We start from the raw sequence: 22,439 nt of genomic DNA, 5'->3' as shown, positions 1-22,439 counted from the left end.
TCTCCCCCCCCCCCTTTTTTTTATGGCCTGCAAAATTGACTTCCCCATGGTGGTGGGACCCCAAAATCCGAATAATAAAATCCCATGAAAAATCTCTCTCTCTCTCTCTTTTTCCATTGCCTTTTTGATTAGAAAAAAATTATGTCTTTTTAATTATCAAAAGGATAAAAGTCACCAAAAACCTTAAATTATATAAATTATAATGCATTTATTCTAATGCTTTTCTGGTGAAACAAAAATTTTAAACTTGTATTTATAAATCATTAAAAATTCATCTACATGAACACCATGAAGCAAAAAGTAATAAATAAAAATGATATTATTTTGGTTGAAAAATGAATCTAGAATTTTGATGGAAAGTAATTATGTTACATAAGATCTTTTATATCACAAGTAAAAATTAAAGACAAATGTGTCGAATTTAAAATTTGTTAATGCTATACAAATTTTTCTTTTAGGTAAATGTGTCCTCATGGTCATAATTTAAAATTATTTTTAATAACTTTTTCCTCGTCAAGACCAAGCGACGTTCGCTTTAATTTGGTGGCTCTCCGTCACCTACCCCCGTGGCGGACCGCCCTTTAAATTAAATTTCTCGAAAACAAAACATTAATTTATTCGCCGGAAAACGGATTCGATTCCGGATTAAATACGATCTCTCCCTCGTGGCTTCCGCTCCGGCTCTCGATTTCCTTCCCGTTCGAGGTTGCTCCTGCTCCTTATTTTCATCGAAGGCGATAGAGAACAACCGCTCCGCCGTCTTCGGGAGGGAGTTCGCGCAGCCGTCGCGGTGGTGGTGGGGGGGCGGAGATCTCCATGGCGGCATCAAAGCTCCCGATCGGCGCCGCCCTCGTCTTCTTCTTCCTGCTCGCTCTGATCTGGGTTCCGTCGATTAGGGCTGACGACGACGGCGGCGACGCCAAGGCCGCGGCCGCGGCGGCGGCGGCGGTCGGCGCCGCCGAATCGTCGGCACTGAAGGCCGAGGTCGAGCAGCTCAGGTCCAAGATCCAGGTTCTCGGTGAGTCCGCTCGTCGCTCGTCGCTCGTCGCCTCCGATGGCGATGCGGTTCTGGTTCTTTCGCTTTTTCCTGTGGTTAGATCGGGATTCTCTAGTTTTATTACTTCGTGAGTGCGGATGTTCGTTCGGTCGGATTCGTGTAATGCGGCTCGGCACGCGAGAGTTATGTTAGTCAGTGAAGTTCGCGTTTTGGGCTCGTCGAATCTTGGAGTGAAAGGAAAGGGATTGGCATCCGTACAATGTGGTGTGCGTTTGCGCAGTTTGGGCGGATTCGATTTGTGTCGAAGTGCTTCGTAATCGTTCTTGTGGAATGGCTACTGACTTCCTTAGGACGTGGAAAAGTTTGGCTTTTTTTTTTTTTAATTTGCTTTTTGTGCATGAGATTGTCTTACAATGACTGCAACGTGATTTGCTTGATGTCTAACGCCTTACGTCTGTTTATCGATGTGAAGATTCCTTTCTTAATGAGAAAACTAGAGAGCTGCAAACCAAGGACAAGATCTTAGCAGAAAAGGAAAAGACCATAAAGGAGAAATTGGATAAAGTTGCATCGTTACAGAGTGAGGTGTCGTCTCTGCAGGTATTTCTCATGCGATCTTCTGTTGTTTTGATGTTGCTTTTGTTTTAAGTCTTGGAATTTGCTTTGACAATATTGGTTTTCTGCTTTGTAGAAAAAGGGGAAACTAGATGCTGCAGCTGAGATAGAGAAGGCTCATGCTCGGGCCACTGAATTGGAGAAACAGGTTGGAAATGGACCAAAGATATGGAAACTCTAGAAGTTCGGATGTTTTGTGAAATAATGCTGGAATGCTTATTTATGCAGGTGGACAAGCTTAAAACGGATGTACAATCGCAGCTGAAGGAAAAGGAAGTTTTGGAGTCCCGTGAGAGTAAAGCTGAGAAGAGGATGAATGAACTAAATGCAAAACTGGAAAATGTAAGTTTCCGGTGATGGGATTCCCAACAAAGTCTCATGCTGCTGTGGTTCTCTTCTTTTAATCTATGTGTGTTGTTTCTTGTTGCATTGTACATTTCGTTTGTTCTTAATTGATGCTTGTCTCTGGTTTGTTGGAGCAACATGTATTTGAGATAAATCTTGTGATAGTATAGGGGTCTGGAATAAAGCTTATGTTCTTTAATTAACTTCACTACTGTAATGAATAGAACCGTCTATGGATGCCTCATGGAAAGCTCCTGACAGATGATGTCATGGGTTTTTCACTATCTGTGTTTGCTGGACATGAAACTTCACAGTTAACCCACTGTTCTAGCTACTCTTATTGGAAGGATTCGCATTTTCCCCCTGCCAGTGGCCACCTTAATATAGCATCCTGATGAATTTACATCTTCATTATCATGTAAAAACTGTGTTTAGGATAATTTAGCTTTTCTAGTGTAGCTTTCCTGGATGTGATGCTGAAGTGCTGATTCACACACAGCACTTTTGTCAAACTTCTAAAGAAATGAGTGAAACACCCATGGAATGCAGGGGTTGAAACATTCCTATTTTGAGATATTCCCACATATGGATTTAATCTTAGTTAATTTGGCTCTATCAATGCACTTTGCGCGAGTAATGTCAAAATTATCTTTTCATATGACATGTTGATCTCTTTATTGTGGACTATTTCTATTATAATTTTTTTAACATATACGTTTTAGGTACACTGCATGATTGTTAGACTATAAAACTGCATGATTGTTAGACTATAAAATTCATCTCTTATATTGAAGAAAAGACTAGAAATGTGCATTGCATACGTGCATTTGGCGTGTTGTAAGGTTTTTAGTTGGTACTTATACTTCTTCATTTTCTAAAGTGAAGATGGATTAGCAAAGGATGATACTGTTACTTTATTCTGTTTATTTTAGAGTCGTGGAAACAGTTTGTCCATTTGGCTTAGGCATTGTGCATAACCTCCATTCTTCTTGCTCTTTTTCAAATTCGATAAATGTTGGTTGATCGTATATTTCATTATTGTTCTATGATTCAAAGTATCATTTCCTATTTGATCCCTTTGAATTCCATATTCGAAGTTGCGATTGGATCTATTCATTAAAAAGAATCGATTCCATACATTTCTTATGTACCCATAGGTTATTTAGGGTGGTTATTGAAACCACTGTCTCACCAAACTTACTTGCTTTGATGCTTTTCCAATTGCACATATTAGATAATAGACTCATAGAAAAATGGACAGAAAATTGTCCTTCCAAAGGTGATTTACCTTTTGAGCCATTTTGAATTATATGGTTTTCATAATTAGCATGCATTTTTAGAAGGTGTGTACACAACAAATATAGTTATGATTCATTGTAGAGTATATGAACATTAGATTTGTTTATATGAGAATAGCTAATGATTAACAAAAATAAGTAAACAGGTGATACTGCTTGTGGTCATAATGTCAGGCAACCACTTGCTGCATTTCCCACTTAAAAATATGAAAGCATCTCAATGATGTATTGAACATTGTGACATGAGCTGTGTACCATTTGCTTTTTTTCGATTTTATGGGGACTCTCCAAAAGTGATGCATTTATAGATGTGACTCAATTGATTTTACTTTAAACATTGCCCTGGAAGATGGATCTAGTCGAACTGCAATTCATGTGCATGAGATGAGTCTTTGGTGTCTGAATCAATGCTGCTTGGCTGCTTGAAACTGATCAGCACTAAGATTCATATCATGTTTCTTTGGTTACTTGACTCAAGACAATCTCTTGAAGTGTTTGTTTTGATTTTAGGTGTCATACAAACTATACAGTTGATTTTATTTATGAATTGGAAAGATGTATTCAAGCATACTTTTGTGCATATCTAGATATAGAATGAGCTGTTGCTCTGCAATGCTGGCAAAGTCAAGCTTCATGCTGTTTGGTAGGTGTGTGCTAACATCAGTTTATAAACTTCCTTGCCAGCTCCAAAAGATCAATGATGAGCAGAAGTCGAAGATACGTAAAACTGAACGAGCTCTTAAAGTGGCTGAGGTATGTATAACTGCATGCCTTGTTTAATGTAATTGAAACTCTGGGATGACCCTCCTGTGATATCCTTTTTTGCTAATCAGGAGGAACTATTGAAGGCAAAGATTGAAGCTGCTTCAAAGCATAAGGAGCTAACAGAGGTACAAGACCTGAACTGTTATTAACTCTTAAAACAGTATCTTCTGAATTCAGAAATAGAAGGCAGTGTTTTTGTTATTTGACAGATCCCTTTTAGATACTCTTTACAGAATTGATCTTGACAACAAGATTGTTTTCAAAAAATTTCCATTACTAAGTAGCACAATGGTGATTTCCCTTGCTTGTCTGAAAATCTTTGTCATTGAAAAATATTTCTATAACAGACTAGGAAAAGATAATATTGAAATTCATTTTACTCTGAAAAAGAGACTAGGAAAAGATAATATGAAATTGATTTACTTTGAAAAAGATTCCCAATCACAATCTCTCACTGCTGTAGACATTATATGATGTGCCTAAGAGCCTATGTAATAGATGGTACTTGGTTATTCTTGGAAACATGATTTTGAAGATTCAAGAAACATCTTGTGCTAAATTGCTCAAGCAAATGATTATATGATATGATCAATGTTTTTCCGCATTATGTTAGTCTTTCCATCTTCTCTAGAAGCTGATGCTTTTTATTTTATCTCAGGTTCATGGTGCATGGCTCCCACATTGGTTGGCTACACATCTTACACAATTTCAGGTAGTTCTTCTTGTGCTATCTTTGTTCGTAAAAGCTGTTATTGTGATGTGATGATCATTCATTGCAGTCCTTCGTTGAGTTGCACTGGAGAGAACATGGAAAACCTGCGATGAATACTATTATTCAGAAGGTACCGTTTACTATTGCCAAGTTGTGAGTATTGTAAATGGAAAGGGTCATCCACGGTTCGTGATACTCTTTCAAGCAGACATTCCGACTTTATTGTGTCTTCTGCTGCTTTAACTATGTTACTTTCTAAACCATGCTAGACCCTGGAGAAGAAATCTCAAGCACTCTTTCAAGCAGACATTCTGACTTTATTGTCTTCTGCTGCTTTAACCGTGTTACTTTCTAAACTGTGCTAGACCTTGGAGAAGAAATCTCAAGCTGCAAAGTGGGCTGAACCTCACATAGAGATGATGAAGAAGGTAAGCTATACTTTTTGTAGAAATGTTGATGCTGTGTCAATCTGATCACTGATCTAGCTATGCTTGAAAGTTAAATGAGTATGGTGGATCATCTACTTATCATACATGCTTAATATCATTGCTATGGTCTAAAATTATAGTTATTCCTTTTTTTCTCTCAAGGAGTGGATTCCACCATTGAAGGAGCACTGCTTGACAGTAAAAACATCTCTTGAACCGCATGTGCATTCTCTGACTACAAAAACCCTTGAGGTTTATGAGTCATCTAAGAGTGCTCTCACTCCACACTTGATTAAGGTTCAGGAAGTTGTCGATCCCTACTACCAGGTGAATAAGATATGAGATCCCTTGTCTCTTCATCTCCTTTGAACATCTATGTTAAGGCTATGGTCCTGTTCTGCAGGAAGTCAAGAAGTTCAGCAAGCCGCATATCGATAACGTTGTTACCGTGACAAAACCTCATGTTGATAAACTAAGGTTGACCTTGAAGCCCTACACGAAGGAAGTAGTTCGTGTCTACGGGAATTTCTTAAAGTCTGCTTCAAGTTATCATCATCAGGTACTGGTGTATGTACTGATGTGCAGAAACAACATTCTAGACTCCTGTATGGTCATGATCTTGATATGGTATTCTATACTTGGTTGAGGTGTTTACTGTCGAACTCTTTAAATTTTTGGCTATTCTTGATCGAGTTGTCCAGTTGTGAGATATTATCTGCTTCTTTAATCCTGAATGTTGCCTCCCATTCCTCTAGATGAAGCCTCTTTGGATGAGTTGGTTTTGTCTTTGTTAGAACAGGAGTTTTCAGCCTACCTCGACTTTGATTATATCGATCAATTTTATTTTTAATTTTTATCTTCTGCTTGACCAATGGCTTCTGGTTTTTCTATGTTGTATAATATGTGCTATCCTCACAAATTATGACTAGTTCTAATTTCTGGTTAGGTACAAGCCCGTATTAGAGAGACCTTGAAAAAGGATGAGTTGACAAGACCTCTTGCAACTAAGGAGTTTGTGTGGTTTGCGGTATGTTCTTATAAGAGTTGTTGCTCTCTTTATCATCGTCGTCGAATTTTTATTGTCATACTGAGTTCCCTTTTTAACAATTTTCTTAAAAAAATGTGCTTAGGCATCTGCTCTGTTGGCTCTGCCAATCATTATTCTCTCGAAGTTTCTCTCTGCCTTGTTTGGGTGAGCTTCATACCATCTATTTATCCCGTACAAGGTTGCTTAATTGCTTTATTTGGTTGTTGACTATTTGTAGTTGGAAGATGAAGTGTTGTTTAGTTTTTTACACTTCTATTGAGCTTCCATTTGTATAATTGCTGCAGCACAAAAGCCAAGAAACCTGCACGAAATGCTCATAAGAATCATGCGCGCCGTAAAGCTAAACGCGGACATCCTGACAAGTAGAGTATGGAGAGGCATTTGGTTCTTTCTTCATCAGCAGCATGAGGTATTACTGACAAATTGCACAATTTCCAAATATAGCACGAGTGGTTTATTTGGTCAAATGTGGTTGTAAATGCATTGGTTCGTTGTATGTTGACATGGTCATAGATGAGAATTGGAACTTTGTGCAAGCATTGCATCGATAGTTGCACAATATGAATTGTTTTTTCGGCTTTCTTCTGGGGTGAATGCTCACTCAGTTTGTTTTACAGATGTGGATTCCTGCATGTGATGTGGCTCTCTCCAGTTGTGAAGTCATATTCTCGTGAATGATTTTTCAGTTTTGAAGCATTCTGCTTTTTGTTTACGTGAAAAACGAAAGCTTAGAATAGTTTCCACAGGAAAGGGTGTAGTTTTTAGGGCAATTGAGAACTACGTGTACTATATATGCACTTTTTGCGCGGTGTGTTTCACATAGGGGGTGTAACTTATACATTTTTTCTTCTAGATGTTACTTGATAATTCTATTTAACATAAGCTAGCTTCTCACTTCCGTTTACCCATTTCTAATGATTTTTTTCTGATGAGTTTCTTGAGAATGAGTGGGACGAGGGACTTACTCTCGTGGGTCTAAAGATGAACCATAACAAATTCAGCTATTTTTAGCGAAAATCATGCGATCTAAGAGAGAATTGCTGGAACATTTGCTCTTGGATTAGCAAAGTAGATTGTACCACAATCGGTCTCTGAATATATGTGCCGGATATCAAAATATAGACCAAGGATTGAGGAAGAAAGAGTTGCCAACGATGATCTTCCAACTTGGATTGCAGCAGCCAAATTATCACACAGATGTTACCAAAGTAGTTTGAATACCACAAATATATTGTTGGTTTGGCTTTGACAGCAATCGAGATTATGGAAGTGAAATAAAGCTGCACAATTTTTCACTTGTGTGGCTGTGAGCAAGTCGTACCAAACATGCTTGAGGAAAGATGGTATTTGTTTCGCATGCCCTTTCGAACCGGTGATGGTGGAAAAGAAACCTGTGAATGGTGCTTTGACGAAGAAGGATTGGCTACTTTGGTAGGCTTCTGACTACATAACTAAATTGTCACACCCTTGAATCGAATCGGATGTGTGGCAATGCGCTATGCGTATATGCATACTTTCAAATGCATGCCAAGTATGTGAATTGGACATGTTAGTCGTATCATTTGTTTGAAACTAGGAACATTATTTATCGAATAAGATGATTTCTTGTCTCCAAAATAAGAAAGTGCATCCAAAGTTTTGACGTGGGATATGAATAACTTCGATAAATCTTCACCTCGAATAATTTTAGAGACAGATCTGGAGAGTTTTCAGGTACGCTCAAGATATAATGTTGACGTGGGACATGAATAACTTCGATAAATCTTCACCTTGAATAATTTTAGAGACAGATCTGGAGAGTTTTCAGGTACGCTCAAGATATAACCAAACATGAGATAATTTCAGTTCACTATTTATTCCTAGCAGTTTTAATTAAATCTGAAAAAAAAAAACAGTATATTGTACATGAATGGGCTCATTAGCTCAGTAACCGGTCCTCTATCTTTACAAGCGATCAGACATACATTTTTATGTATATAGATTCAAAGCATTCGGCAGAATTCCGTTAGCATGTTAACGAAAATAGTATACACAAGACTTTGCCGAGTTTCTGGATCATGAAGAACATTCAAATTTATTGACTTTTGACCAGAGCTAAAATTCAATTGAACTGGTTCTTCTTGAGGAACCTTCGCATTAAGGTTCCTCAATTGGGACCTCGGCTTGTCAGCCCCCTCGTCTTCTTCTCGTTTCTTTCTTTCCGACTGCCAGGTTATATAGGCTAGTGGCTCTTTTGCTGACTGCTTCTTTGCCACGTCGATAGGAAGGCTTTCCGCCTCTCTAGACAATTGCGAAGCTTCCTGGACTTGCTTTTTTGAGATCGATGAAACGAGTCAAAAAGTGGGTAAAGCTCGTGGAAAATTTGCATGATGTGCCACGCTCACGTCCGAACTTTATGTGATATTTGAATTTTCGAATTGAAAATTATTATGACTGAGTTTTTGGAACAATTTAACAATGTTGGGATATTCATCATTACAAAAAATTACTAGAATGAAATAAAAATTCTAGAGCACTCATCACTACCTAAGTAGCACCGACATGCGACATGGACACGAGATACAACACGTCGACACATCATTTTTCAAAATAAAAATTTCAACACGTTAGAACACATTATATATTAAATGAATATTTTTATTTTTAATTAATTTGATTAAAATTTATAAATAATTAATTAGTTTTAAAAAAAAGCCTACAATGAATACACTAATAATATTAATAAATTGACAAAATATTGATGAAACTAATGACTAACAAGAAATTAGAATCAACTTATTTAAATAAAATCATAATCTTCTACAATGACCAAAATTTATCATTATTCAACATTCAATATTTTTATTTTTTGTTTAAATTAATTTTAATCTCATTTTTTTTATTTTTCCATTTAAAAAAAGTCCCCTCCGCCCACCCAAATAATTTATTTCTCCTTTCTTTCCCTACTCCCTTTTTTTCCTCATCTCAATATTTTTTTTAAATTACTTTTTAATCTCATTTATTTATTTTTCCGATTAAAAAAGTCCCCTCCACCCACCCAAATAATTTATTTCTCCTTTCTTTCCTACTCCCTTTTTCCTCGTCTCAGTATTTTATTTTTTAAATGACTTTTTAATCTCATTTATTTGTTTTTCCGATTTAAAAAAAGTCACCTCCACTCACCCAAATAATTTATTTCTCCTTTCTTTCCCTACTCCCTTTTTCCCTCGTCTTTCCCACCCAACCACCCCCACCCAAATAATTTATTTCTCTTTTCTTTCCCTCCCTCCACCACCTGAGAGGTTGTCACTTCCCCTCCCACTAAAATGAAAAATCACGCCATGTCCATGGATCTCCCCTTTTTCAATTTTTTTGAGTTTCCTTCTCAAAACCTTAGCCAGCGCCCTCCTTCTTCTCCTCCTTGCCGCACGATCCCCTTCCTCTCCTCTTCCTCTGGATCTCTACTTGCTTTCGGTCCTTGTCATAACCGTTCACCACCTCGCCTCTAGCCCTTCCTCTCTCGCAGTTGCAGCCTCGTCATCGATCCATCCAACATCACAGTGACGGCCCTCACCTCAATCTCTGCTCCTTGTCTCGCCATCTCTCGCCATTGCGGGTTCACCATTGCTCACAGCCTCATCTCTACTCCCTCACCCTCACCTCCACCCTCCATCGTTTTCCAGACACGCGTGTCGAAACGTGCCGAGAAAAGTTGACCCTGTGTTGCGTTCACCTTGTGTCCTAGCGTGTTGACGAGAAAAGTCAGAGAGAATTTGCTTTTTGCTCAGCCTTTCAAGACACAGGCGAAGTTCTCCGAAACTTGCTTCCTTGATGTTGGCTATCCTGAGAAACTTGGTGTTGAAATCAACGAGATAAATCATAATCGTTCGAACCCGTTTCAGTTTGCGGTAACATTTTTACTTGTCCCATATCGTTTGGCTTCATAGAGCTCAGAAATCTACTATTGCTGAAGCAGGGCGACTTTGGTGCTTCATTTTCTCTGCGACTGGTCGAGATGGAAGGGTGCGGCTATGAAGTTTTCTTGAGCTTCAGAGGACCGGACACGCGCATGGCCTTCACATATCATCTCTATACCCGTCTCACAGATGCAGGAGTCCATACATACAAAGACGACGAAGATCTCCGTGTAGGTGAGGAGATCGGCCCAAATCTACTTGGAGCCATTGAGCAGTCGAAGATCTCCATACCCATCTTTTCTAAAAATTATGCTTCCAGTAAGTGGTGTCTGAAGGAGTTGGCCCAGATGGTGGAGTGTTGGAAAAGGAAGGGACAGGTGATCATGCCCATTTTCTACTATGTCGAACCATCTGAGGTTAGATACCAAACCGGAGGTTATGGTGAGGCCTTGCTCGTGCATGAAAACAAGAAGCGAGTGGACGATGAGAGCTTCCGCAAGTGGAGAGCTGCTCTCAGTGAGGTTGGAGGGTTAAAGGGATGGAACATAGAAAACGGGGCTAACAGGTACTTATTATCTACCGCCCTTGATTGACGCCATGATACAGGATACCATGAAATTCAAGTAAATTTTCCGTTGAAAGTTTACTCTTTTCTTTTGAAATGGAAAAGTTGTGGCTACGATGGTTCCCTTTCTTTGAGTAGTGTGTCAACAGTATAATATAACAATTAAATATTTATGACGTAAAGTATGAAATTTTTCGTGTATTTATGTAATGCGAGTGCGTATTAATGTTGGTCGAAATTAACTTATGTTGTATGCTGAAAGTTAAGGGATCTCTTATTTATTATTCATAACAGTTAAGACGTGTTCTATATGCTAATGGTAAAGCTAATTTGAGTAGGAGGAGCTTGTTATCACATCAGATATACGGTAAATATATTCAGCCTCTTTTCTTCTAATTAGCAAGATATAGCGATCACCTACTGTACTTTGACGGTTGCGTAACTGTTCGAATGCTGCACTACTTGGAGCATCTGCCTAGCATGTCCATAATTTATTCTTCCAGATCATTGCAATGTGGTCTGTTCCATTTGCAGTTGCACCTCTTGTTGCATCCTTTGGCTTCCACAGACTACTATCAATTCCTATTGTCGTAGGTTTCAGCTAACTTTTTCTACTTTGCCTTACTTGTCTTTTTTTTTTTTTCATTAGACACGAAGGACAGCTAATTAAAGAGGTGGTTACCAAGGTTTTAAGTGAGCTAAAGAAAGCGTATTTGGTGGTTAGTGATTTCTGGTTGGTGTTGACGAATCTGTGAAAGAAGTTGAGAGAATGCTAGGCCAACTCCGATGATGTAAAGATTGTGGGAATCCACGGAATGGGTGGTATTGGAAAAACTACTCTTGCCAAAGTAGTTTACAACAAATTTTCTCGGGACTTTACTGACTGTTGTTTCTTAGCCGATGTTAGAGAAACTTCACATTCAAAAGGAATTGTGTTTTTGCAGACTCAACTAATCTCAAACCTCTCTAAAAAGGCACATCCAGGTATAAATTCCAAGGATGAGGGAATAATGGCTATAGAAGAGAGATTTTCCAGTAAAAAAGTTCTAATTCTTCTCGATGATGTTAATGAAAAGGATCAATTAACTGCACTTTTGGGGAGGCGAAGTTGCTTTGGTCTAGGAAGTCGGATACTTATAACAACTAGAAAAGTGAATGTCCTACGTGAATTTGGAGTGAAATTGACTTATTTAGTTGGTGGTTTGGATCCCAAAAGATCCCTTCAGCTATTTAGCATGCATGTTTTTAGAAGTGATCACCCTCCAATTGAGAAGATGGAACAATCTAGAGAAATTGTGAAGATAGCCGAAGGTCTTCCTTTGATTCTAGAGGTTATGGGTTCGACTTTATCAATATGTGGACAAAAAAAAAAAAGAAATGTGGGATGATTACTTGGTGAAGTGGAAAAAAGGTCACATTGAGGGGATTGGAAGTAAGTTGATGATAAGTTATGAAGAATTAGATTCCTGTCAGAGACAAATATTTCTTGATATATCTTGTTTTTTCAATGGATGTGATAAGAATACAGTGATATATATGTGGAGAGATTGTGGTTTATGCCCAATACAAGGTCTTGAAGTTCTTCAATTGATGTCATTGATTAAAATTGGAGAAGATAATAAGCTGTGGATGCATGATCAACTCAAAGATCTCGGTAGAGAAATTGTTTCTCATGAAAGTGGGGGCGAATTAGATAAGCAAAGTAGGTTGTGGAATCACAATGACGCATTGGAGATGCTACTGAGAGAGAAGGTAGATCCTGGATCTAAATTCCTTTGTGCACGAGAATTCCTTTGTAGTCAAGGGCACTTTCCCCCTCAATGACAACAATCACAATTAACTCCACATATCTAATGTAAAAATTTCCACACATTATAGAACATTTCTTAAATTGTTAATTTTCAAATTTCAAAACCTATGTCGATCCTCTCCAAATTGGGCTATAAGAATGATGAGAGTGAACTCAAGTATCTTTAGATAAATATGAACTATACCTCAAATTCAAAGATGACCTAGATTGTTCTCTTAATTATCTAACCGCATCCTTCTTTTAATAATTTTTTTTGTTTGCTCATTTAGAGAAATGCAAATCTTGAAGCCGTCTGTTTGGAATTTGAGGATTGGTCACAGTATTGTTTCACTCTTGAAGGATTTGCAGCGCTGCCAAATTTAAGGTTCCTTCAAGTGGATAGTGAACTCCTCTCTTATGAGAGAGTTGACCGTTTTTTCTCCCAAGCTACACTTTTTTGGCATAACATGCCCTTCATCACTTCGCGTACGGATTTTTCACTGAGCAAGAACCAACTCCTTCCCAATTTAAGATGGCTCTCTTGGCATAATTTTCCTCAGCGGATACTTAAGTTGAGCAAGTTTTCATTGAGTAATCTAGTCATTCTTGATTTTTCAGGAAGTAAATTAACTCATGATTGGGATGGATGGAGACATATTAAGGTACCCTTAGCTCTAGAGAAGTCTTCTTTATGAGTGTGGACATTCTCTTGATTTAACAGATTTATTGACATTTGTTTTGTTGGCATTACAGAGAGCCAAGAAATTAAAAGTTCTTAACCTTTCAAGATGTAAGCGTTTGTGCAAGACTCCCGATTTCTCTGGACTCCTGACATTGGAGAGATTGATTATTGAAGATTGTCGTAAATTGGCTGAAATCGACTCGTCAATTGGCCAATTGAAGCACTTGGAGTACTTGAACTTGAATTTTTGTTATAGTCTCTACCATTTGCCAAAAGAGCTGGGTACATTGCCTGCTCTGACAGAACTTCTCCTTGATGGAACTTCTATAAAAAGACTTCCTGATTGGTGGGGTATCGAGAACATGGAGAGTCCCCATGTTCATATTTCACCGTCATCAAAAGCAGGGGACTCACTCAATTGTCTAACTTCGCTGTTGAAGCTTTCATTGAACTACACGCACATTACTCATCTACCCGACTCCATTAAGGAATTACGATCATTGACTGAGTTAGATCTATCCAATTCAAAACTCATTGAGTTACCTGACTCTATGGAAAATCTGGAGAATCTAAAAGCATTGAAGTTATTCTTGTTACCAGAATCAACTGTACCAGCCCTACCAAAGCTTCCAGAAAGCTTAACTTCTCTGGCAATCGTATTTAATGCACTAACAGTCAATCATGATCTTTCCAACTTGATCAATCTGAAGCTACTGTTGTTCATCATCATAGAGCCTGCGTTCTCTAGCCAATCTGAGTTGGTGCAGGTTCCCATGCCTCGGTGGATTGGGAAATTATCCAAACTGGAAGTCTTGACGTTGGGTCACCCAAACATTAGTAACCTATCTCCTGAGTTAGGTACACTTCCTTACTTGAAAACTCTTCAGCTTTTCAATTGTGGTGCTCTGGAATGCATTTCGCAAATTCCCTCGACTGTCACAAAACTTCATATTGGAATATGCCCGTTGCTGACCACACTTGATATCTCATATTTGAAGAACCTATTGGAATTATATGTGTTTGGTTCATCGATAGAGGATATTTCTGAGCGTGCACTTTCAGAAGATCTGCTAGAATGGAAGATAAGTAAGGATTGTGGGTACAATTTGGCTAGGACTTTTGGGAAAATGATGTGGGAACAACACGGACTCGAAGAACCTATGAGTTTTTTCCTTTATTGCCTAAAGCATTTGAGGTACAATCGTTTTCCCAATGTTTATGAGCTCTTCCCAAATTCTTACGCTACAATTTTTTTTCCCCTTGAGGAGGGTATTTGCCATCATATTTTACTTACTTAGAGCACACCATACCCTATAAGCATTTAGGTGACTTTTATAACTTAAAAAGGAAACCTTACTTGCATGTTTTGATGGCACAAATAAGTTGAATGTCACAGCATAGACCAAATATTTTTTAGGGAACAAGCCACAAAAATCCCAAAATATATCTCTGTTCTTTTTTTTTTTTTATACCAAAAATACCATATTTATATTTGTATGACACATATACCATCCATCATAGTTTGGTCAATGAACCCATTAAAAATCCTACACAATGGCTTAAATGGATAATGAAGGTCACAAGGTGACATGAATTCCACACTATTTTGGTTGCAAAATTATCTGAGTGTGGCTGAAGTTGCGGAAACGACACCATCTGCCTGTGTCTCTCTCTGTTCATCCACTGGAACCGATTTGGGGCTTTAGGGTTTATGCCGATTGACTCTCTTTGCCTAGTATGGGCATAAGCAGGATTCTCACACTCTGCTCTTCAACTTCATCTTATTGACAAGAGTTCCTTGTGCTTCCTAATGCTTGAGCTTGTGTATTTTTATCTTGTAACAGGATTACTCCCTTTCTGTTGTGTTTTTTTTTTTTTTCTGAACAAAATCTTACTCATCGAAAAAAGACATATAACATCTGATTACGAGTTGCAACGATGAGGGACCCACTTATCTGAATCTGATGATGTCTAGCTCGATTCTTTCTTTGATTGTGTCTCGCTTCTCCACAAACCCCATTCTTTCTTCATCTTCTGGTCTCTGTGTGTTTATGCGCTCCGTATTTCCATTTGATGCTGTCTAGCTCGATATTGTGTTGTCAAATCTCTTTTGCTTTGTGGTGATCTTTCAAAATTGCTTGCAGCTATCACGACTCCGGAGATCTCTTTGCACTTAGAGCCATGAGGCGGATGCGCATGCCAATCCAGAATGACTTAACAAGAATAATTTGAATCTCTCTGTGGTTGAAGAATTCCCTTCATATTTTGAAAATAGGATTCCTAATCGCCATATCTTTGGATTCCAAGATGTAGAATCTCGGCTGCTTCTTCTTTTTTGGTTGTAATATGAAAAAGAGTGTTTTCATTTGTCGTACAGGTTCAACCCTTCGTGGCAGTTGAGACACCTTTTTATTCAATGATGAATAATTATTCGATTGTGGTATGATTATTGGTCATGCACAGTAGTTTTTATAGCAACGAATTGTTTGATGCTAACTGCAAATATTGAAAACTGAGGAAAAAAAATTAGTTCAGTTTAATTTCTTGTTGTGGATCTTGCAAAACTTACCATTATAGTTAATGTGAAATGCTATAGATCATTGACATGTAAAACTGTACGAATTTAAGATACATTCGTCGTTTTCAAGTTTTCGAACGGGTAGTCTCCACCGGTTTTTCGCATTTCCAGTAATCACTGGTACAAGTGAACGCTTTCTTCATTGTGATTCATACTAGTATAGGACAAAAAATACAATAGTCCAGTCACGGAAAAAAAGATCATCTTTGAAGTTCTATTACATAGCCATTTCTCACTTGATTTGGCACCCTATTGAACACCAAGAAACTTGAAATCTAGGTGTTTAGGGTACGTATGACAAAATTTCTAGAATAGAAATTGATTTCTCAATTTTTATTTCAGAAATTAAAAAGTTAAAAATTTTAGCTTTTGATTTCTTCTTCAAATTTATTTCTGAAATATAAATCTGTTTCAGAAATAGAAAAATCAAATTGCGTTACCAAATAGATTGCTCCAAACCCTTTCAAGAAACAGAAAAATAGAGAAATCGAAATTTTATCGGGCACGCATGATAAAATTTTACTTTTCTATTTCTTTGTTTCTCTGTTCCCCGAATAGGTTTGGAATAGAAATCCGTTTGGTAACGCAATTTGATTTTTTTAATTTCCGGAATAGATTTCTATTCCAGAAATAGATTTGAAGAAAATATCAAAAGCTAAAATTTTTAACTTCTCAATTTCTGAAATAAAATTGAAAAATAATTTCTTGCCGTAAATCAATTTCTACTCAAAATTTTGTCATGCACACCCTTAGTGCCCACGTTCAAGATGTGCAAGCTTTGAAGTTTGCGGATCAAGTGAGTCGGAAACTTTTTTCGCCAAATGGCTATGAAGAAATTTTCATGGAGGTCTACAATCACAGGTTGCTGCAAAACCACAGAAGAAGCCAAGTAAGTGCTAGCCCAAGAAGAAGGTGATAACTCATTCCAAAGGTTCTCTCTGATCGATTTGAACAGCCCCTGCTCGCGACACTCTCAGATGACCTCTCATTATCGCTCGCTGGATCAAAAGTCTACAAGTTCACCCATCAGAAGGTGAAGCTGGTCACGTAGAGTTTCTCCTCGAGCAACTTCATTGAGGAATGAAGGTAGTCTGACGGCGCAGCCAATGGCCGTCACACAGAGAGAGACTCGGTTTCTCTAAATCCTTGCCATGAATGGGAGTCGTTTTAGTCTCTATTGCGATGTTCTCCTGTCCATTTTCCACTTTGGATTTGATTTTTTATTTTTAAAAGACAAGTCTGGTCGCATTACAAACTTTATTAAAATAGCCACCGAAGCCAAATTGCCAGATTAGGCAACAAAGTGAACGATTTTTCACTGATATAGCATTTTAGTGCTTTGAAAAAAAAAAAGTTACGGCACTTGTTATATTCTTTAGGGGTGATCGAATCCAGGGTGGGTAGGTTCCAGACCTGGACCTTGTACCCGACCCTGTTATAACCGGTTCCTTTTTTTTAGACCTTATACCTGACCCTGTTTGCATTGAACCATGTACCCGACCCATCCTGTTTTTTGGTCCGGTTCTAGGGTTAATCGTGTTTATATTGGAACCTGTTTTGCAACCACCCATCTATACGACTTCGAATTTTATTTTAATACGTGAGAAAACAACATAATTTTTCTAATTTATATTGAAATATTAAGCGTAATTAAATAAGTAAATTTCTACCTCATTTCGTATACATTAGCCAAATCCTAGATGGTTCGCCCGGTCACGATAACTTTGCGACTCAACTGAAATTATTTTTTTTGGGATCACTCGGCAGAGGGCCTTCTTCGTTCCTTGGAAAAAAGAAACAAAAAAAAAGGAAGGAAAAGCTTGAGACTCAAGGTCAAGGTCAGGTTGCAGAGGAGACGTGGGCAGCGTAGAGAGGGACGTGAGGGAGACATGACAAGCCAGCAGGGAGAAAAGACCAAAAAAAAAAAAAAAAAAACAGAGAACAGTGCACTGTTCATCTTCTTCACTGGCTCCGTCCGCACGCCACAGCCGCCATCCGTTGCGCCTACGTCGCCACGGCCGCACGACCGTGCCACCGCCAGAGCCCCCTCACTCGCGAGCTCACACCGCCACTCGTTGCCCCTAATGTGGCCGCAACGACCCGACACCTCTGACCGCCCGAAGCTCCGTCGCCGTTGCCCTTGCCCTTGTGAAGCCGCCATTGCACCAGCACCGCCGCTCGGCTTCTTGCGACGCCAACAACTAGTGAAGCCGTAAGGTCAACAAGAATGCATACAACCCGGTTCTCAAACAAAGGAACAGATTAGGGTTTGGACTTTTGGGTTGGCTTACAAACCGGTTCTCAAAGCGGTTCCCGAACCGGTCCGGGTCGATCCGATTCTCGAGTGGGTAATCCCTCGGAACCGGTTCCCGGACAGGTTTCAAATCAGTTCTGAATTTTGAGAACCGGTTCCTGAACCGGTTTCAACAGAACCAATTCCCAACTCTGTTTTCCGGGTGGGCCAGTCTAGGAATAGGGTTTACCCGATCCGGCTACACACTCCTATTATTCTTACTTTTAAAATTTTCATTTGCCTCAGTAAAATCTACGGTCTGCATTCTCTTGGACCATTTCCAACTTGGATGCACTCTGGTGACTGGGCTCGCAAGGTGGCTCCTTTTTTGACACCGTGCTTTTTTCATGATAGTTGTAAGACTGATTTTAGGATATGAGATGGAATAGGTCACCAAGCTTATATGTTTAAGTGAATTAATTAATCCTGTATTTGTGACATCCTGATTTTCGAGTCTGATTTCAATGAGATGAGTTGGGCTTTTCATCGACATGTCTATAGTCTTTTTCTCTTAATTGGCTACTCACGAGTTAACTAGCTTATTAGGTAAAGTCGCTAAGGAATCTAAATAAAATAGACATGAGAATTCAATCAGGAATCGACTGCTCGACCGTGCTAATCTGCAAGAGTCATTACGGTACCGTCAAATGGATCAGAGACCGGAGATAGGTCGATTCGATAGAGATATGTGATTAGTGCGTGGGTGATTCCACCTAATTGCAAAATTTCTGTCAAATGGCACTAGACCGATTTTTCTGTCATTTTTGTACCCTGTATCCGTATTTGAAATCTCAAGATTTTCATGACAATTGAGACACACCAATGTGTCAAAGATGTATATTGTGGCTCGAAAATAATCGATCACGAGTCAATTGCATTAAAAATTGCTAAAAGCTACCTAGTAGATCGAAACGTGCTAAAATCACATCGAATTGAAATTGACCGAGAAATTGAGCTTGATTTCATAAATGGAAAGTTCTGCCATGTCACGATTCATTTTAGGAACGTCGACTCACTTTCCGAAAATTTTCGGAGATTCCAAGATTTTTACGGAAAATCGATTCGGAAATTGAACGGAAATTCGGACGGGCTCGTTTGAAAGGAATTTCACTTCTAAGCAGAGCTACTGGGTGATGGGAATTTGTGGAAGTGCGTGGGATTTTCTTCAACGAAATGGGACTTTGAAATTTGACGTTGATTGGAGAAATCGGGAAAGAAATTGAAACTTATTTTAAGGAAATTCGGAGGTTGGTTTGTTGGTTACAATTTTGACATCAAAATGGTTAATTTTGGGTCTAAATTGTTAGAAAAGATCAAGGACAAAGCATTGATTGAGTAAGATAATTATCTTTGACTTTCAAAGCTTTGTCTTCTCTCCCTCCCTCCTCTCGCACGTTCTTTTCTTTTCTTTTCCTTGTGGCCGTCGCTTTCCCTTCTGTTCTTATCCCTTAGCTGGCCAATATTGACTTTGATTTCTCCCTTGACCCCTTCTCTCTTGTGCCACCGCCTCAGCCGAACAGCTCAGCTGCTACCCTCCTCCGGCTTCTCTCTCAATCTTTTCTCTTCTGTCTTTATTTCCTTTTTGTTCCCTCTCCCTTCGAGCGAACCGAAGCACCATCTTCTGTCTTCTTCTTTCCCCCACCGAGGCCTCACGCCAACTGCAGCGCCACGTCCGAACCCCCATCTTCTTCAGTCAACCAACAAAGCTTATTTGACCCCAAAGCCCCACCATTTGGACGCCGCCTCACCTGCGAAGCCAAATCCAGCGCCTGCAAGCCCACGCTCTTCAAGTCCGTGAGCTTCAAGCAGCCCATCGAAGACCGAAGCAGCCGTGTCTTTTCTTTCCTTCGTCCGAGCCTTCACCTCCTTGGATCCACGCCCAGCAAACGCTAAGCTTGCTGCCCTCTCCTCCACGCGGCCAAGAATCGAGCCGCTCCTTTGTTGGCCCATCTCCGCAAGCCCAGCCTCGGCGTTGATTCCATCTTCGTCCAGCAACAAATCGAAGACAGCCCTGTCTTCGACCCAATTTCGCTAAGTGCAGCAGCCCGAACAGCAAGTTCGTTGGCCGTTTTCAGCCGATACAAGCGTCCCTCGGTCTCACCGTGAGTTCAAGTCTCAGCCGCCGTCGCTGTGAGCCAATTTTTGGGCTTAATCGGTGAGTTGCGTTCTAATCCTTTATTAGTGGGCTAATGACACTTAGAGGTGTGTTAGTTAGCTAATTGGTGGATTAGTTATGTTAATTAGGTTTAGGATGGTTTAGTTAGATTAAGTATATAGTTAGTATTTTTTTTTACAAGAAGTATATAGTTAGTATTTAGTTAGTGTAATTAGTTTAGTTAGGTGGATTAGTTAGGAATTAGTTAGTTTATTTAGTTAGTGTATTTAGATGAAATTAAATAGGATGGTTAGATTTAATTGTTAGTTAGGTTATTTAGTTTAGTTAATTTAGGTAAATTTAATTAAATGCTCTAAATTTATTTATTTTGTAATTTATTTAATTTATGGTAATTTATTTAATTATTAAATTATTTTCCGGAATAGTCAATGACCGAATTTCGTGTTGATTGCAATGGTGTGTTCGATTTATGCAATTGGATGTTAATTTATGCAAATTGAGTACTGATTGGAATTTCGAGTATTTAATTCCAAAAATTAAGAAATTAATTATTTATTCAGAAAATTCCGGGTGTCGGTTTTAACACCGAAAATGGTTTTATGTACTATATAAACCAGTAGGATTTTAAATTGGGGAATATCAATTTTTCTAGTATGAATTGACCGTGTACCCACGCACAACTATTTTATCGTGTATTTCTAATACGAAGAAAATAGGCCAAGTTCACTATTTTAATTGAGATATTTGAGTGCAATGCACAATGTCCTGGGCCGAGATTGATTAGTCGTGTGTTGGTTAAGAGAAACCATCATAGGCTATTAAGCCAGATGTTACCCATTCATTAGGACTCGGGTTGCAGTAGATTCTGGACCTACGCCCCTTCAGGGAAGCCATCTAATTGAAAGACGTAGCCGTGCTCAAAGGAGGTGAGACGACGCCTGGCAATGCCAGAAGACCGCCAATATTGGAGTTGGCCGTACCCTTGAGGGATGTAATTAACAATTGGAACGCATGATTGTTGAGTTTGATGCACCTGATTATGAGACCAAAACTTTGTGACATGGAATGGGATGTGTCATAACGGTTTGGCCTTATAATTAGGACTCTGGTGATTAATTGAATTGATGAGGTGTTTTAGTTATGTGCATTGATTATATGCATTGCAATATGAACTGTACTGACGTGCAGGAAGGAAACTGAGGCGAGGTAAGTCCTCGGTGCCAATTGAGTGGTTGTGTGGTTAGGACACTTCTGGGTTGTATTTCCCTCCTAATCGGGGCTTAGACCGTGAATTTGCGGAAATTTATATCTCACCCTGTTATGGGCTTAAAATTTTCAAGGCCGTAGAGGGAGGACCTGGAGCTAAGCTGAGGTGACCTGAAGAGTAGGTTAGATAGGACAGCCTCTTTTTGAGAACTAGTCTTTTGATTATAGACTTGTGTAAATGACTCAGTATGTCTATAAAAGTGTGGTTTGTTTGTGAATGTGATGTCCTGCTTTTCTATCCCGAGATAGTTACTGTCAAGGAATTTGTTATTTGCTTCCGCATGTGCAAAAAAGTAAAAGGTTCGGCGACTCACCTAAGAAGTCGCATAGTTTTTATCAATCGGAGAGGGATGGGCATATGCTCGAGGATCGGGGCATGACAGTATTAGATAACTATCCAAGGCAAAAAGTTTTAAAAAATAATAAAGAAATTATGTGACTATCCTTTTTTCTCTACAGATGAGCTGGTCAAGCGATTCATTACACATGGCATTGTGTCGAAAGAATAATGTTTTGCTTGGTCTAATCTTGACGCCGGAATTTTCACCTTCTGCGCGGTTGAGATGAAGAGGGGAAACAAAACGTGGAGCCCCTGGCATAGTTAGACGAAATCACAGCAGTTGCTGGTAGGGGTGATCAGTTCCCAATTCGGTATGGTTCCACTTTGGAACCGGGAACTGGACCGGGAGAACCGGTTCCCAAAATTGGGAACTATGGACCGGACCATTTGGTCCTAGGACCAGGAACCGGACTGGACCATTAGTTCCGGTCCAGTTCAGTCCGATCCAACAAAATTGGCACTTTTTTTTTCATTAAAGAGTGACCGTGCTTCGAACCAATCAATCCAATTCAATTCTCGAGCAAAACCCAATAAAAACTAATCACACATGTTTCCACGTGTAAAATATTCAAACTCCACTTCCGTTAACAAGTAGGTTTTCTCTACAAATAGAGAGTAATAAGAAGAGTCAATTGCAATTTTGATTGTGATAAGTTTCATATATATTATATGTCTATAAATTATATAAAAAAATTGATTCGGTCAT

General features: G+C 39.0%; 2 protein-coding genes across 7 annotated transcripts in view; both read left to right on the top strand.

Moving 5' to 3' along the window:
• Positions 1 to 612: 612 nt before the first annotated feature.
• On the top strand, positions 613 to 7,116 carry LOC104437261. Its single transcript, XM_010050176.3, has 15 exons — positions 613 to 1,018; positions 1,470 to 1,597; positions 1,689 to 1,760; positions 1,841 to 1,954; positions 3,940 to 4,008; positions 4,089 to 4,145; positions 4,679 to 4,732; positions 4,800 to 4,862; positions 5,098 to 5,160; positions 5,323 to 5,487; positions 5,564 to 5,719; positions 6,107 to 6,187; positions 6,291 to 6,352; positions 6,493 to 6,617; positions 6,826 to 7,116. Exons 1-14 carry the CDS (start codon positions 817 to 819, stop codon positions 6,572 to 6,574), a joined length of 1,368 nt encoding a protein of 455 aa, XP_010048478.2. The 5' UTR covers positions 613 to 816; the 3' UTR covers positions 6,575 to 6,617; positions 6,826 to 7,116.
• A 2,424-nt stretch (positions 7,117 to 9,540) lies between these two features.
• Positions 9,541 to 22,439, top strand: part of LOC104432159 (toll/interleukin-1 receptor-like protein) — a 32,487-nt gene continuing 19,588 nt past the window's right edge. The window contains exons 1-6 of one of the 6 annotated variants that reach the window (XM_039309177.1): positions 9,542 to 10,669; positions 11,319 to 12,421; positions 12,749 to 12,853; positions 13,077 to 13,120; positions 13,212 to 14,335; positions 15,285 to 15,786. In XM_039309177.1, coding sequence (XP_039165111.1) covers positions 13,503 to 14,335; positions 15,285 to 15,372 — 921 coding nt within the window. In that variant the 5' untranslated portion in view covers positions 9,542 to 10,669; positions 11,319 to 12,421; positions 12,749 to 12,853; positions 13,077 to 13,120; positions 13,212 to 13,502 and the 3' untranslated portion in view covers positions 15,373 to 15,786. The other 5 variants (XM_039309178.1, XM_039309175.1, XR_005549704.1 and 2 more) reach the window with 5 other exon arrangements.

The sequence above is a fragment of the Eucalyptus grandis genome, chromosome 3, assembly GCF_016545825.1.
Source record: "Eucalyptus grandis isolate ANBG69807.140 chromosome 3, ASM1654582v1, whole genome shotgun sequence".
NCBI classification, from domain to species: domain Eukaryota; kingdom Viridiplantae; phylum Streptophyta; class Magnoliopsida; order Myrtales; family Myrtaceae; genus Eucalyptus; species Eucalyptus grandis.
This window is presented reverse-complemented; position numbering and strand designations above follow the sequence as displayed.

Coding starts and splice junctions, on each gene's coding strand:
- LOC104437261 (XM_010050176.3), top strand. CDS start 817: ATGGCGGCATCAAAGCTCCCGATCGGCGCCGCCCTCGTCTTCTTCTTC. Junction 4,863..5,097: donor TGAATACTATTATTCAGAAG/GTACCGTTTACT, acceptor AAACTGTGCTAG/ACCTTGGAGAAGAAATCTCA. Junction 5,161..5,322: donor ACATAGAGATGATGAAGAAG/GTAAGCTATACT, acceptor TTTTCTCTCAAG/GAGTGGATTCCACCATTGAA.